General features: G+C 22.2%; 1 protein-coding gene across 2 annotated transcripts; it reads left to right on the top strand.

Annotated features, from left to right (window-relative positions):
• Window positions 1–5,776: 5,776 nt before the first annotated feature.
• LOC105368155 (uncharacterized) lies at window positions 5,777–13,186 on the top strand. Of its 2 annotated transcripts, none has more exons than XM_011507096.1 (3): window positions 5,777–5,852; window positions 5,918–6,146; window positions 13,108–13,186. In XM_011507096.1, exons 1-3 carry the CDS (start codon window positions 5,787–5,789, stop codon window positions 13,119–13,121), a joined length of 309 nt encoding a protein of 102 aa, XP_011505398.1. In that variant the 5' UTR covers window positions 5,777–5,786; the 3' UTR covers window positions 13,122–13,186. The 2 variants fall into 2 exon arrangements, with proteins under 2 accessions (XP_011505398.1, XP_011505397.1); XM_011507095.1 differs by having other exon boundaries at window positions 5,918–6,185.
• The last annotated feature ends 5,286 nt before the right edge of the window (window positions 13,187–18,472 follow it).

The following is an 18,472-nucleotide window of genomic DNA, read 5'->3' as shown; positions in this document are numbered from 1 at the left end:
TTTAAAGTATTTTTATAAATAGCAAATTTGCTAAACGTTCTAAAAATATTATAAAAATATAAAAGAAGTTATTTTTTATTAAAAAGAATGTAAGAGGTACTGTAAATTAAATTAATGAAATTAAAGCAAATATTTATATGAATAAATATAGACTATACGCAACAACAAAGTTAACTAAAATATATTTTAATGTTCTATGATGATTTAAAACATTTGTCTACATCGGAATAGCGATGCAAAGGAAAACCATTTTTATTTATTTTTTTTCAAACAAGAAGGATATTATATTCATAACAAAATGGTATAGGTAATGTTTATTTTACTAGATAAAAAGTTTTTTTATTTATTTTTTTTTTAATATAAAAGATACTTCAATTAAAAGCCATCTTTTCACATGATTTTGATCAATTACTTATATTAAAGTATAAGGAGCTTTAATATTATTTATTTTTTATTTATTTATTTCCACTTACACTAGATAGTATATGAATCATAAATTTATTTACAGGGTTGAATCAATTCTCTTTTATTATAAATTTTAACTTTAAATTAATATTTTATTTTAGCTACACGAGATTCCTGGCATTACATTTGATCTATATCAGTATGTGAGCAAAAATGCAAAAATGATTTATAAATTATATGCTTCAAATCGATTTATTAATTCTATGAAATAATTTACTACATTGTTTGATATGTCAAGATTTTGTCTAAGATTTTACTAATACTAATTAATTTATCGACTTTTAATGTATCGTTATATTTTGATTTTATCTTCGTGTTTTAGATGATTTTATTACCGTGTTTTAGATGAAATTAGTTACATATCAAAACTACTTGGAAATAATGCTTCGGATATTAAAGTTTTAGATAAACTGTTTTATAATAAGCCATTTAAGTTCAAAAAATAATTCCGCAGATCTGACTCGTCAGCCAAAAGTGCAAAATCAACTTAGAACAAAAAAACCACCTGATGTTGTGTGGGATTGTTGGGCAAGTAAAGGGTTAATGAACCGATTCAATAATTATCAACATATCTTTATTATTGCTGTTTATTCCATTTATTTTACTTTAATTCCAAGTTGGAATCATTAACCATGATGAAATTACAAATGACCCTTATATTTCTTAATACTCTTCTGGCTTGAGATATATCCCTTTATTGGAGAACTAGAGGATAATCAATTTCTTATTCTCTGCATATACCGGTGAGATTATGATTTACTGTAAAAAGAAATATGTTATAATCTATTGAATATTATCACTTTCTCAGGTTATGATCCTTGTAGTGCCCTGAACGAACACTACAATTTTATTATGTTTTGACCTAACACGTGTGCAGTTGCCTCTAAACAATGAGTCCTGTAAGAACCTAAGATTAGAGTTTATGCGATGCTGTGGGCCACCTGTGGCGTCAACAACTGATCGTTGTTGACGATGTGCCGTTACAGCGTGACGCGAATAGCTGTTTGTTGGAGGAAATGAAAAGCCACAGTGTGGCGTCTATTGCTGGTCTTTTTTTTAGACTATGTTTAGGAATCTTCACTAATCGGACTTCAGCCGTCCGTTTTCAGAGTAAACCCGAGAGATATAAAATCGGTACTAGCAGTAATGACTTACTTGCAATGTAGCGTGATTCTTCCACAATACTAGCGGTAAGGACTTACTTGCAGTGGATCGTGAATTTTCCAGTCTCTCTTCGTTGGCTTGATGTGAAGTTCCCTTTCAATAATTGTAGCTCTTAAGTTCCTTCCTTGTCTCCAAGTGAGATTACAAAGGCCTATCCTATGCAATCTAATCTTGATGAGATCAATGTTGAATATATATTGATTCACAGTCGTAGAAAGAACTTTTACTAGACTCAGCTGAACGACTTTGTCTGTGGTCCTCCTCCGTGAGAGTAAGTCGTGACTTATCCAATTCAATCAAGAGAAGAGTAAGAAGAATGAGTAAGAATAAGAATAAGTGGTGGTACATTACATTGCCCGTCTTAAATAGTTCACTGACCCAATTCCACTTGGGATTCCTTCTTCTTTTAATTATCCAATCAGAGGTTGACCTTGGGCAGCACAATGGATTATGCACGCCTTCATTTCCATTTCCATCCGGGCTCAGTCCCGAATATACTAATCGGGAAAGTGGGGAGGTTTTACTCTTGGTCACCTCTCTTTGGTAGCCTCTCCCTTCTCTGGGACTTGGGTAGACGAAGGGTCCTATTCGGCGTGGTCGATCTTCCATTGCGATCGACTAGATGCGGCATAGTTAAGAACAAAGCAAGCATTGTCTTAAAAAGCCGTGTGCGCACGTGCGGGGTTTTGGGTTGCAGCGAATTTTAGGAACTGTAAGTAATCGGTACTTTTACGTATATCTGATACTCTATCAGAATCTACGTCTTCTTAACAGTACACAACATATTAGTTTTTACTGCACAGGAAAGGCATGAGCACGTTTTTAGATAAGCAAGAATAAATAAGCTTGAGTTTTCCAGATGTATTGACCATTTCGAATGTCCAGCGACCGTGGGAAGTCGTGGCAAGAAAACGTTCTCGCATTCTCGAACAAGTACCATTGTAACAAATATTTTTTAAACAATTAAAAAAATATAAAGTTTAAAATTTCTTTAGTTTAATTTTTATGCAAAGTATAAATAAATAAAAATTTTATATTAAAACAATCGAAGGTAATAGTTTATAAGAATGTGTGATGACAATGAAAGTTATATTTATTAATTTTCATTCGGATAATTATGATAGTATAGTAAATATAGTAAATATCATATACATTTAATAATAAACTTAGAACAGAGATAATAAATTTTTTTTTAATAAATATTATATAACATTATTTTAGCAAGAAAAAATTTAGAAATTGAGACAAAAATGAATTATTTAAGAACAAAATATTATTAGAAAATTAAGAAACAACAAAAATGAAATTGATGCGACTTTATGTAACGATCTTTAAGTAAATCATTGTTTAATTCCATCATTAAATATAACCTTGATGAAGTCATACTTTCATATCTTTTATTCCAACTCTGAAGCTCAAACGCTGCAAATTATTTATTTTTGAAATATAGTACTGTTTATAACCGTCACAGAAAATATTTAGACATTCAAGACTTATGAAATGTAGATTCTTATAGATTTTAGTTGATTAAAATATGTTATTTTAATGTATAAATAATTTATTTATAGAGTAATAATATATGCCATTAATGATTATAAATAGTAATTAAACGTAAATTAGTATGTTTCATTAAATTATTTTGAATGAACATAATAGGTATAAAATTAAGTTCGATGGAAACATTTTTCAAAACTTGACAGTTATTGTAAGTCTTTTTAAAATAGTAAAGGTAATGATATTAACTCGAGTATAAATTTTTTAAGTATTAATTTTATGTATATTTAACATCTGATTTATAGTAAACTTAATACATGTTTTTCCTTCATTTCTAAATTGAAAAATAAAAATAAAAAATGAATAAGTATACTATTTAATTTGGGATCTTATATTAGCTTCTCTGTATAATATTGGTCACTTGTAGGTTTTAAAATACTATAAAATTTATATTGAATATATATATTAATTTATTAACTTTTCAGATGCAAGATATTACCGAAATCCGTAGTAATAAGGTCGTAAAACTCATATGGCTAAGATGATTACAATCTTGAATGTATTATTGATCTACAGGCACGATAAAAATATGTAATTTTATAGTTAACATAAAAATTGATAACCATCATTCTTATATATTGAAAATTATAAAAGATCAACTACAAAAGTAGTTTTAAAAGGTCCTATGAGGGGTTAAATTTTTAAAAAAGTATATTATGCATTATTAACGAGAACATAAACCAAATAAGTGCCTTACATATGCTTTACAGTTAAATTATTAAAATATGAAAATATAATTACAAATGTAATCGAAAGAGACTCTTATCTAACGCTTTATTGGCATAAGATTATTACAACGGTGTAATAAAGCTACTAATGTGATTTATAATACTTAATTCTTAAATATAGTACCTTGATTTTTTTGAAAATACCAATAAAATTAAGATAGAAGCATCAAATATAAACAAAATTTTTTAAATAGGTTTATACAAATTAATTAAGTACGTTGACTAGAATTACCGGTGATACAATGTTTCAATTAGATTTAGATACCACATAAAACAGTTTATAAATTAAATCTTTAAAAATTCAACAAATAATATGGAAAGATTTTAAAAACAAAATTTTACAACAGTAAATTTTAAATATCGCCAAAGGTTATTCTGATGGTCTTCAAGATAATCACTGAGTTTAAAAGAATAGATTCAAGAGAGATATGAAAAATGAACGACTTATATGATGACTGTAGATAATCTATTAATAGAATAAGATCACCAAAATAAAAACTGTTGTTTTAATCATTTTTTAACATGTTATTATATTTGACAAAATTGTACATTATACCGTTAAATGACAGAAATACTTTTATTTTAGACTGACGTAAATCCTTTAGGATAAAATTCATAATTTTATAATTAATACAAAAGATTTGTGTCTTTTCTTAAATAAATTAAGAAAATTTATGTTTTGAAGTATATCTGAAATAGATTTTACAAAGTTATAAATATTACATTTAAATAAAGTGCAAACTTATTGGTGAAGATAAAGGATTCTCCTTTAACATTATAATATTAATTAACAATAATGTATATAATCTACTTCAAAGTGAACAATGATGTTAATAGTACATAGATAGTAAAGGTTTATTTAATGATCTTAAATATTGTTAATATGTTTAGGTATAATTTTTTAATGAAAAATTATAACACATTAACACTAATATGTAGCAAATCATTTTTGTATAATGATATAAGGTGAAAAGCTAGTCTAATACTAAATTAGAATAGATACTATTTCTCGAGATAAATGCTTGTGCAAAAGTGCAAAAATGTAATACTGATGTGCAATATAATAGCCCTACAGTTAATTTCTTTGCCTTGAAATATATGAAAAAATCTTAATGAATAATTTGATTTTAAAAACAACAATGGTAAATATTCTTTACATTTTATTTTTTAATTGCAATATAGGTTCCTGAATTCATTACTTTCGAACAGAACGAGTGTAAAATGAAGTTTTTCATATAAACTAATTCTATGACGGTGTTGAATGATAATACGTAATGGTAGTAATGAGGATGATTGGTAGATAGAATAATTTGTATATATTTATCGAAAAAAATTGTTATTTTCCTGCTTAAAACAAGACAATTTCACAAAACACGTGAATTGTTGAACTGAATTGTTCTAGAATCAATGAATATTCTATGAAAAGTGTTGTCAAAGATTTAAAAAAATGATTTGCAAGATATTCAACATTTAGGGCTACAAAACTGATAAATTTTATAATTGTTTTAAATTTTTAATCAAAACAGAGAATATATTAACATATTTATGTATAGACTAAAAATAAAAATCTTTTTATATGAAAATTAAATAAGGTATTTTTTCTAGGTAATTCATATTGATCTACTACTAAAGTATTTATTTGATAAATAGTCTATATGATGTTATACCGTGTTATTTAATACAATATTAAATCATATCATTTTATTATTAGATTCTGATATTTTCGTTATAAAAATGTATTATATTTAAAAATATATGTAATTGAATTCTTATTTCCAAATTTCATAAGTTGGAAATTTATTTGTAGATATATTAATTTGCAGATTTTTTATATTATATACATATAAATTATAAAAGCATTTTTTCCTTAGTGAAATGAAGTCAAGTAATATGAATGAGTCATTCTTAAAAGTACCCTGTTATTCTGGACATTTATTACAAGTTAGTATAATTTACATTTTCCATTCTTTATTAAAATGGTATTTTATTGCTAAAACTTTTTTTAGAATACACGTTCTCGAAAATGTAGTATTGTACGAGAAGAAGAAGATGAAGATACGTCATCTGGAAAAGATGATAAGTGTAATAGTGCTTTTGTAAACGCACTTGGTCGACGTGGTTCACGTTCAGAAGGAAAATTATCTCGTATTTTTCAAGATAGATTGGCGCAATTATCAGGTGAAGATTTGGAATTAAAATCTATGCGAAACGCGCACGAAGATTCATCGATAGAATGTAAGGAATTACCTTTATATCAAATGAAAAAAAAACCAGGTAATGTTTATTTTATTGTCCCGAGGTTATATATAATATACGATTTCAGTATAAAATTGAGTAAATATGGAAAAATTGTAGTAATAACTATTATTATATATTCAGATGCCATATACATTATATACATTTTTTAATCAAACAAATCAATCAATTGTGAAAGAAAAAAAAATGTAAACTAGTTTTATTAGTTAAGAATAAGTAACATAAAACTTTTATTCCATTATAATTAAGTGATATTTATGCTAGAATATTAAAATAGAATATAATGGCATGTGCAGAATCATTTTCTATTAATGTTTCAAATAATAAACTTGAATCAATTTTAACTTAATGTGAGTAATAAAATGAACTCTATGCACAATGGAGCAAATTTCCATTGCAGATAAACGAATTTTAATTTAATTCGTCATCATAATAGAGGTCTTTAAAGCTCCATTAAATTCTTTTAATTAAAGAGTATTATAAAAATGATGGCAAGTAAAAACATGATTAAAATCGTATTAGAACTATATTAGGTACATACAATTATATTTTTCACGATTATATAACATATTGACTACTATTGCTTCAATGAATAGGATAATTGCAACTGTACACAGATCGAACGTATTATATAACAATCTAATGAAAAAAATGAAGCTTAAATTTAATTCAATTTGATTAGTATTAGATATACATGTTTTAATAAAATAAATTCATATCTAAAAACCGATTAGTGACAGTGAAAGTACATATAATAGAATACTATTCATGAAAGAACTGTTTTGTGCTAAATTCTAGAATATACACTTTATAGATATTTTATATAAATTAATAAAATTTATTTATATATCATTTATTATACTTTATAATAAATTTTTCATACGAACAAATAAACCAGTAATAATTTTAAAATTAATTTATTAACGTAACAATTGTAAAATTATTGTAAAACTGATAACTCAACTCTGCATTTTTGTAGAATGAAATAAAAATTTATTTATAACGTTGTGCAAATGATTGGAACAAATGATTTTTGGCACTTAGGAATAATAAAAAATTTGCAGAATCTAACTATATAACATAGCAAAAATACTAATGCAAAAAATTAAAACAGAAAAATACATTATCATATAAAATAAAAAATTATAATAGATTTAAAAAATAAAATGCTACTTATAATTCTAGAAAACTGATAAAAATAAAAGTACCTTAAGAAATATTAAAGTTATTATTAAAAAAAAAAATACAGTTCATAATGAACTCTAGATTTATATTTTAAGGTTATTAAACAATCATAATTTTATAATTCAATGCATAACTAAATTTTTAACGATCAATCTGTGATATTAATACTAGAGAAGAAAAATGTTAAAATTACCTGAAAATTTAGTGTTTCATTTTATAATTCTTTTCTCACAACTACTTACTAAATATAAATATTATTCTTATTTTACCAAATAGATTATAAATTTACTATTATATCTATTATTTCTAATAATCATTTATCATCTTTTATTCATTTGAATTTCGTTTCACTGATTAAATTTTAAGTAAACCCTTATTCCCTACAGATTACATATTTAAAAACTAGAAATTCTTATATCATGGATATACATTAATCCATATAAATAAGCAAAGATATGAGTAATTTAAATTAATAAATAGAAAATATGTGATCGATAAAATATACTTTTTCTAAACATGCACTTGCACAAAATAAATAGAGTTTTCAGAAAAATTACTTTGAGGCATAGTTACATTTTCATTATTGGAATATAGTTTTGTACGGAATCTTTAACAAATTATTTTCTAATTTTTAATATTATAATGGTTGCCTATTATTCAGAATTTTAATGATTAAATATAAATTATTAAAATTATATAAAAATGCAATTAAATTAATATTAAAAAAATATATTTTCAGGTACTCGATATTTTGCATATCGTTCTGTTTAATATCAAATGATATTAAACTTATAATATCGTAATTCGTAATATTAAACTTATGATATATTTTATACTTGTACCAGTTATTTAATAGAAAAATTCCCAAGAATCCTTAGAAACAAAGGCACGAGCATGTTAAAAAAAATAAGAAATTCCCTAATTATGGTAATTTATTTATAATTTTAGCATTTAGAGATTTGTAAAATAAAATATAATTTAATTAACAATATTTTTATTAATTACTTAATTTACTTAATATTAGTTTCTTAAAACTATATAAAACAATTGGTATTATGTATTCGTTGTGTTAATATTCTTATATTAAAAAGTATATATCAACAAATTATCAGAATATATGATACAGGTGCCAATGAATTCTTAGTATTTGCTTTAATTGAAAGAAATCAATTCAACGTAATTTATAAATCACTTTAGATAATTGAATTCATATATTTCTTAATTTATAATAATACGAAAAAAGAAAAAGATAAATGTATTAATTAATGGAAAACGTAAATATGATAAGATAAATATATAAAGAAAATCAATTATAACATTAAGGTAAATATTTTAATAAAATCAATTATAACAGTGAGACATTCAATATAAAAATAATTTTGTATAGGAAATAATAATTTAGTTCATTGCTAAAATAAAGGATTCTCATACTAATTATATAGATATCTATTGTTCATACACTAGTTTGTGCTCCAAATTCATTTGCAGAAGTTACTTTTTATATTGATTTAATGCAATTCAATCACAAGCACATGAATTTGAGTAATATATATGTATATAAAAAAAAGTCAACATTTTTTATTATTAATAATGTAATAACCCTTATCACATTTTGGGATTTCTAGTAAATTCAAGTAATTCTGTTCTTTAGTAAAACTGTTTTGTCTTCATTTTTATTTTATTTTTTTTTTTTCATAAATTTTAGTTTATATTAATTATGAACAAAATACAATAAATAAATATGTCATAAAATTAATTGGATTATTATTATTATGAACAATATTCCTTTAATAAGTTTCATATATACTTTTCAAAATTTCATAGACAGAAATATCTCATAAAAACATACGAGTAAATGATATAATTTTTTATGTTAGAGGGGGATGCTTATAATTTATATAGATTATATTAAATATAATATATTCAGTTAATACTACACGCTTTCAAATAGCAAACAATTGATTAAATATTCAATAATTTTTTTTATTATATACATGGATACGTGAGAATTGTACAATATAATATAAATATAAATTATAGTATTAGAACATAAATTTATTATAAAATTAAATAAAGAGAGCAAGGAAGGTGTGGATACAGTCTAGCAAAATATTGAAATAATAAATAAAACAAAGTTATATTTATATTTTTTAGCATTTAACATGACAAGCCTTAATAGTTTATTATGTTTGTCTTATAATGTCTTCTTCCAGGAAAGATGAACACAATTATTTTTTTAAAGAAATTAAGGCAAAGAAATAAATATCTTCAATAATCCAAACGGTGACAAGCTATACTCTTATATTTATTAATAAGTGTATTGTTTATAGTATATACTGACATATTTATGGAAAAAAAATTATTTAAAATACTTGAGTAATAAACATTGAATATAACTATAGCAATTGCAAAATTTACGTTTGCATAGTGTATTCATTGTATATATAAGTGTGCAGTGTGCTGACATAATATACAGTAAGAATAATGCAATTAATTATTATATTAAGGTAAGTATTGTACAAAATTTTCAGTATAAAACAATTAATGCGCAATTACATAATTACAATATTAACTTTTATAGTTTGAGTATTCACGCTCAGGAAGCAGAACGTAGGAGGACATGGAGAATTTTTGCAATTAACACAGAAAAACAGCTGAGATTCGACATATCTAATTAAACTATGATATGGTGTATTGTGCATTAGTATCTTTGTCTTCAAAAAATAAAAGACATGCAGTAAATTTTAAAATTCAACCAGAATTGTAAAATCAATACATTTAGTTTTATTAGCATCATATCTATTATGTACATTCATTCCAAGCTCCTGCCAGCAACTATACATATAAGCCCAAAGAACATTGTAAATGAATGTAATTATCGAATTAATTATAAAATGATAATAAATTTATTCGTTGAAACATATATTTAATATCCTTAATTTATTCGTCAAATATAAATTTTTGTTATAAGAATAAAATTAATATATGCTTAAAAAATATTATATAATAAAAAATAAATTTTTTTATTAAAAAACTGAAAAAAATTTAGAATTTCAATTCATATAAATACTTTTTAAATATGATTTCTTTATATACTGATTATATTATGTGATAAAATTAGAACGCAAAAACTATTAATGTAAAAAAAATTGAAGTTTTTATGAAGATTATCAGTGACTGCTTACAAATTTCATTTTTATTTGCTATATGATAATCATCTCTCCTTTTATTTCACACACACACACATACTTATATTATATAAAGATATAATTACATGAATAATAAAATTAACAAGTATGTTAATGTAAGAAATATGACGTGGTCCAGAATAACAGAAGTAAAAAATAAGTGAAATACAAAAGCTTATAAAAAATTATGCTGGCTTTTATAATTGTGCTTCTTTCGATAGGATACATACTTAATTATGAACTGTAAATCATTTATAAAGTTAATCAGAAGTTTATTTAACTGTGTATATCATATTGAATAAACATTTTATCCAAATAAAAAATTTAGAGATTTTTGCTACCGATTAACAGAATTCATAAACATTATTGCCTATTATATTATTTTATTCTTATTAAAACATATTAAATATTTTCGTTTCTTTTTGCTATAAGCTTCACCACAAAACTATCATCTGATAGTATCGAAAATATTTAAATAATAAAATAAAATGAGATAAAAATTTACAGAAAATCTTAAATTTTGTAAAAATTCTAAAACATTTGATAAATAGTAGTAAAGTATAAATTAAAACAATTAATGATATTTCTTTTAAATGTTATTTATATTCGTATTATCATGCATATATTTTGTTATTAATAAAATAAATATTGATCCAATTTTTTTTTTATAAATATAACTCACTAATGTAGTTAATTAAATATAATGAACTATATATGCAAACTATATATATAATTTACTAAATATACAATAATGTTTATAATTGTTAAAAAATGAATGTAAGAAATATATGATTTAATTATAGCAATAACGATTTGACATAAGAAGTACTTTTATCTTCTATAATTAAATAATTTTGATTATAAAATTAATAATAATAAAATGAATAATGTAATAAAATAACAAATAAAGCAGTTATTAAATTAAATTAAAAGATATAAAAAGGTGCTCTATTTACTAATGTAAAATTAAATACAGAATATTTAACAAAATGTTTTTTCAGAATTATATTTATCTTGTATGTATGGGGTTTGATTACATAGATAGAAAAAGAATGAGTTGTTAGATCTTCTCAAATCAAATGTTGCCCAATTATTTAATTAATTCGTATTCTAATACTTCAATTAAAATAAATCTATATTGCATCATTTACACAATGTGTTTTTTTCTTTTTTAAAGATATGTTATTTTTAAATATTCTGATCTTAAAAAACAAATTTATTTGAATAAAAATTCAGTTAATATTTGAGTAACTAATTATTTTTAGTTAAATCAAATTCGTAATCGTTGAATCGCAGATATCTAGTATTTTATGACAGAAACTTTCATTTAATGTGCAGAAGTGTATCAATATATCTATTTTTTACTATTTTGCATACTTATCACATTATTTGTTGCTATATATATAGAGCCAATGATTTAAATTCCTATCATTATTATTGTAACATTGGTAATTGTTTGTGTGAACCATAATTAAAAAAAGAAATACAAGATATTAAAAATTTTATAAAGAATTTTAATTTATGTAAAAATTAATTTTAAAGTAATACAATAAAATGAATACTACCCGAACAACAGATTAAGGTATTATAATAAATCAATGAGGCAATGTAAAATTAAATATCAATAGACATAATAAATGAATCACAATGAAATTAACTTTGAAACGTAGTTAAAAAACATTAATGCAAGAAATTTGAGAATTGAATATTAAATCTATTTTAAAATAGAATGTTTAATCAAATGTAATATGTAATGTAATTTAATGCTTTTGAGTTTGTACCACTTGAAAGTATCAATGAACATGGCAAGCTTCTCATTTAATATGTTAATAATAAATTTTGTAAAATAAATATTAAGAAGATAATACACACTAAGAAGATACATACTAAAGATGCATTTGAACAATTTATTGTCATTTATTTAAAAATCGTATGAATAACAGAAATATAGTTTTCATATCGGACGTATAAATTGTATACATTTAATCTTAAAAAATAAATTGTTGGTATAGGCATAAATATTTCAAAAATACATGCATACTGAAAAATCTTATGGTGATAAATACAATAGTGTTATATATTAAATTGAATGATTCGATTCAGTAAATGTACCATTTTTGAAAGGCGTACTTATATATGGATGTTTCAATACACATGTGTGAACTATGAATATAGTTATTCAACATTTCTAGATTAATAAACAAGGATTCATGATACATATGTCCAATAAAAAAGTAATAAAATGTGAATCGAATTCTAGCTTATGAAAATGGTGATAAATTTTCTGATAAATCGTAGATTAGCTTTTCAAAATTTTATCATTATAAAAACAAGGTTGAAGGGGTGACCTATGATAAAAAGTTAAATAGATGAAATTTTTATATTATTGAAATTTTAATGTTCTTTCTTACTGAAATATATAAAAAAAAATTTATATAGATTTTTACAGCGCCTAAAACTGTATGAATGATGTATCAAACTACAATTAAATTTCTTATAAAAAAGAAATAAATACAAAAAATCTGATTGAATAACAATAATGATTTTATTGTTTTTTTTCTTTGCAGGTAGCTATGGGTAAAATCAAAACGGCAGACGAAGTAGTATACTTACAGTGACTACTCTGCAAAATGCAGAATCACAACTTCTACGTTCGTTATTAGGGAATTAGCCAAGCAAAATCGCTGATTATTAATAAACAGCATTAGTGAAGTTTGCCATCAAGCTAACTTAAAAAGAAAATAATTTTATAAATAAGAACCTGCGTAAAAACTCTTGAAATTTATGTCACTATAGTGAAATACAAGTAAACAATCTATGACAAAAAAATGCAAATAAATCAAAAGTGAAAAATATCAGGATAAATAAATAAATTCTTTTTTCAAGCAAGTACGTGGAGTTATTTCATATTTAGAGTATAAACTATGACTAAAACTTATTGCATTAATTAACAAATTTTTCTAGTCTCATTTTTTTTAAATACACCTAAAATGTCAAACTGGACACTACAGATTTGGATTTCCATCTTTCTCCTAACTCTGTGATGTAGCTTTTTATAGTATCAGGACTTTCAATAAATTTAAATATATTTAAACTTTCTCGAGAATTTCGAGCTCCCGAATTATATTACAAGTATAGAGAACGAGGGAGAAATTATAACTCTGATCAACTTTATCTTTAATTTTGCTGACTTTAACGTTAACTTTAATGACGTTTTGCTGCTTCATCACAATAACTTTATTCCCATTGGTTGGCATTTACGATGTTATTCAAATATGTACAAATTTCTAATGTATTACCGTGCCTTAATTACATTATATTTTACTTCTAAAAATATATGTGCATGTTTATAATATTATTAGTAAATTTATTTATTCGATAATACAAATGCGTACGTAGTGGCGCTACTATTGAGTACGAGTTTTTGTGATACCGCTTGTTTTTATTTGATATATGTTATAAGTTAACAGCTTATTATATAAATCACAATAAATCAATTATGTAAGTATATTAGATTATATCGTGCATGTATTGAAACCGATATCTGTCATTGTCATATAAAATACATATTATGCCCATTATTTATATTTACTGTCCTTTAATAAAGAGAATAATAAAATTGTCAGTTTAGTTGTATTCGACATTTTACTTATAAATAATTTAGTAGCAATGTAATAATTAAGCTATGTATTATTTTAAACAATCTTCTGTATAAATAATTAATAATAAATTATTTCATTTTGATCAATACCTTATTTTTATTGTTCTATATTTAGCTAATGTACTGTACGTGTTATATTGAATTTAATGTAACTGTTTCTTTTAATAAGTATTATTATCATTAAAGATAATTTCTCATTCATTCATTATAATTTATCATTATGTATTTCGTTCTTAATTCACCATATGAATTTACTATACGTACGTACTATAATAGTTTACAAGTTAAACTATGTATAAATAATTTGCAGTTGAATCATTCTTTACATATAGATTTTGTGTCCGTCGCACTATTATAATATTGAACATTATAATAAGTATAATTAAATTATTCATCAATAAACCATAAAATAGCAGTTAAAAATTATCACAGTTTAAAGGTGTACATTTATTTCATTTAAAACTAAATATATTACAAATTATCAATTCACCATTATTCAGTTAAATAAAAAAAAGAATATTTCGAAATAAAATAAATAATTAAGCATGTAATTTTAAGTGAAAATAATTGATTAGAGTTATAATAGAAATATATAAATATTTAAAATTAGTTAAATTAATTTATTACTTTCATATTTTTTAATTTCGAATTTTTTAGTTTTCATATTTGATTTTTATTGAAAATAATTCAAAATATATTTATTAGAAACATTAATAAATACGAATAATTAAAGTTTAATGTGACTTTATTATGAAATTCAAGTAATAAATTGTTAAAATAATATATTGATAACTGAAGAAATAAGATTTGAATGGCTTTTTAGCTTAGTCGGTAAATATGATATTCTTGATTCCCGTTTCAGAATCAATCGTAATTTTACGTCACAGATATTTCAACTATTATACTCTTCAATTGTAGTGAGTGTATATTAATTAGTTATTAATTATTGATCCATTTTTGATTTATTGTTACAGTATATTTATTACAAGAAAGAATAATAAACTACAAAGTAAAAAATATATTTTGCTAGTGTTTTTATGTTTATTCATATTCCGTACTTATAAGCATAAACATATTACATATCTTATTGACTATTTAATTATTGATTCAAACCACAAAATTTTGTTATAAAATTAAAACAATTTAATAATTATTATACAATACTGAATAATATAATTAATGATTTCAAATTATTTCATTGTTTGGTAACAAATTTATTTAAAATATGTTAACCACTAGCATTTTATTTTTAAATATTTTGATGTAAATTTAATTTTGGATACTAAGTATATTTATATGAAAGAAGCAAAATATTCCTAATATTATCCTCAATATACCATCTTTTCATAGACTTTGATTATTCATTCTTGAACAATCAGGTTAAATATTTTGTTTTAAATTTTGTAAGTTTTTTTTAATTGGATTAAATATTTAATTTACCATATACTTTCACATATTTAAAATTATTTCAAAAATATTCTTGTATATAAAATTTCATTTTATATACAAGATATATAATTCAAAATATCAGTATTTCTAGTTTATCATTAATATCAGCTTATTTAAATAATATTTTAAAAATATTGTGTATTATAGATTAAAGTATAATTAAAATTTTTTGTCTATCTAAATCTAAAGTAATTTATTTTTTATATTATATTTAGAAATAATCATTTAATATCACAAATTCCAGATGAATAAAATAATGATATAATGTGTTAAGAATATTAAATATATTTAGTATACCTGTTTATCTAACAGATATCAAAATTTTAATTCCAGATTAATATATTCATATTTCATTTATATTTGTAAAAACTTTGTCTTGCATTATGAGAATTAAAATTTTTTTTAGAACCTCATTGAATTTAAACGTTCTCTGTAAAAAATAATAGTATTAAAAAATTATAATTTAAAATAGAAGTTTTTATTATTTCTTATTTATATCGTTGAGTAAATTCCTAATTAGTAATAAATATTCTGCTAATTAGATACTTTCTTTTTGGAGTTTAAATAACCGTAAGTTAGTATAATTTATGTAATGCAATTATTATACTACATAATATAAATATAAAATATTTTTAATATTATAATTTTATGTATAGTTGTATATAATAACAATACAGAAAAATAATAAAATTTATATTATTGAAAAATGTATTTAAAAAAATACTGCAGTATATAAATTTAATATTTTGGTTAACAATAAAGTTTTTTTAATAAAATAATATTGTTTGACTAAAAGTATTTAAGTTATAAGTATTAAGATTATCATTCTTATTCAAAAGATCGAAAAATTTATAAATCAAATAGATTATTAGAAAATTTTATAAACCGTAAAAAGATTATTGAAAAATTTAAATCAACTGTAAATAGATTTTTCAAAATTCTATGCATAACAGTAGTTAAAATTTATTTTATTGTTTTTTTCAGCAAAAAACTAAGATTGTAATTTATGAACTAATGCCACAATTTTGATTAATGCCTAAACTTTTTTTACTGAACAATGAAGTTGAAGCAGTAGTAATCATTTTATTATTAGTAATATATTGAATATATTGAAACTCTTCAAAAATGTGTAATTATTTTCTAAATTTTTTCTAAATACTCCACATATATATTCTACATATATTGACTTAATACCTTTTTACGTTATGCTTTACTTATTTTTTACAGTGTTTTGTATAATTTTTGTAACTCTAATTTTATAATTTTGTATCTTGTTTACATTTTTACTATTAAAACCAAATATATTAAAAATTTCGGAAGCCTTTTACATATTTCCTAAAAAGTAATATATCCTATCCAATTAAAAACAATAATATCTATTTCATATTTAACACACAATTGTTTTATATAAAGATGATTTTAAATACTTAAAGGATCTATGAAAATAATATATATGTATGTGGAACTCAGCCACAGTATTGAAACTCCTAAAATTCATCCTAAAATTTTCATTATTTGTTAAAAAAATTTGTTAGTTAACTGTTTATTTTTCTTTAATAACATGTGACTATATTTGTATTTAATTCAAATCTGATATAAAGGTAAAGATCAAATATAAAGTTTGCTTAAATTCATTACAAAATTAATCTTTACTAATGTAAAAATGAAAAAATAGAATTATTTATTGTTATGATATTTGATTTTAAATCGTAAACCAGTTTTATTATTATGAAGAATTATTAAATTAAAAAATTTGAAAATTTTTAGGTTTATGTATGTAACACAGGTTGAATCAAAGAGTTTTTCTCTTACATATGATCTATTTGTGCGTTACAATTCTCAAGTACAGTGAAATGAGTATTCTATTTATATTTATATTCTTTATTTATGTATTATATCATTCATTGTCATATAATATACAATAATTATATTAGTAATATAATTATCTGTCATTGTTCAAAGTATAAGAAAAATTTTATTTTAAATTCATTTCAATATTTTGATTTTTATTTTGCATATATGTTAGCAGTTTTATTATTTGCCCTATTTAGTATAATCAATTTTTCGGTAACAATTATTAGAAAATGTTTAATAATATACAAGTATATTTTTTAATATAGTTTTTATTTTTAATTACTTAATTTAATGTATATGATAAGAATGCTTATTTTGCAGATATATTATAAATAATTAATAGACATTGGATTCAACTAAAATTCATAACTATTAAAGATAGTATACAATTTGTGTGTATTACAAGTAAATCGGAGAAAAACGATAAAATCCATCTCCTAAACCGATTATTGCCCACTGCATTTATGAAATAATATAGTTTTCTTCTTTAAATTCCTGATAGATAAATTCAAAAAGAAAATTTATCATTATTTCAGATTATTAAAAATTCTTTTATTAACTTTAACAAAATGATTTTGTTATTCACATTTGGGTTATATTCTCTATCTTTTATTAGATGAAATTAACATTTATGGTTTGTGGATTATTCACTCTTAGGCATAATTAAAAAATTTATGAGTGTATATAATTTGATATTCTTTTGATAAAAACAATTTTACACATTATCAACTAAATACAATCCAAAATAATACAAAATCATTTTTATAAACTATTAATTACTACTAATTAATATTTCGATCAACTATTTATATTTATATCATTTACGATTAATAGTTTATATAATAAAGAAATTATTCATAGATTTAATCAATACTACATGCTCAAATGTTTTTATTAATTAACTCAATACATTTTTATTTATCAATTTTATAAGTGTTATTTTATATGCTTAATTATGTAACAAATAT

The sequence above is a fragment of the Ceratosolen solmsi genome, unplaced genomic scaffold (assembly GCF_000503995.2).
Source record: "Ceratosolen solmsi marchali unplaced genomic scaffold, CerSol_1.0 scaffold6, whole genome shotgun sequence".
Classification (NCBI taxonomy): domain Eukaryota; kingdom Metazoa; phylum Arthropoda; class Insecta; order Hymenoptera; family Agaonidae; genus Ceratosolen; species Ceratosolen solmsi.
This window is presented reverse-complemented; position numbering and strand designations above follow the sequence as displayed.

Excerpts from the sequence above, each read along its gene's own strand:
- LOC105368155 (XM_011507095.1), top strand. The coding sequence starts at position 5,787 with ATGAAGTCAAGTAATATGAATGAGTCATTCTTAAAAGTACCCTGTTAT. Across the intron at positions 5,853-5,917 it reads ATTCTGGACATTTATTACAA|AATACACGTTCTCGAAAATG; the intron begins GTTAGTATAATT and ends AACTTTTTTTAG.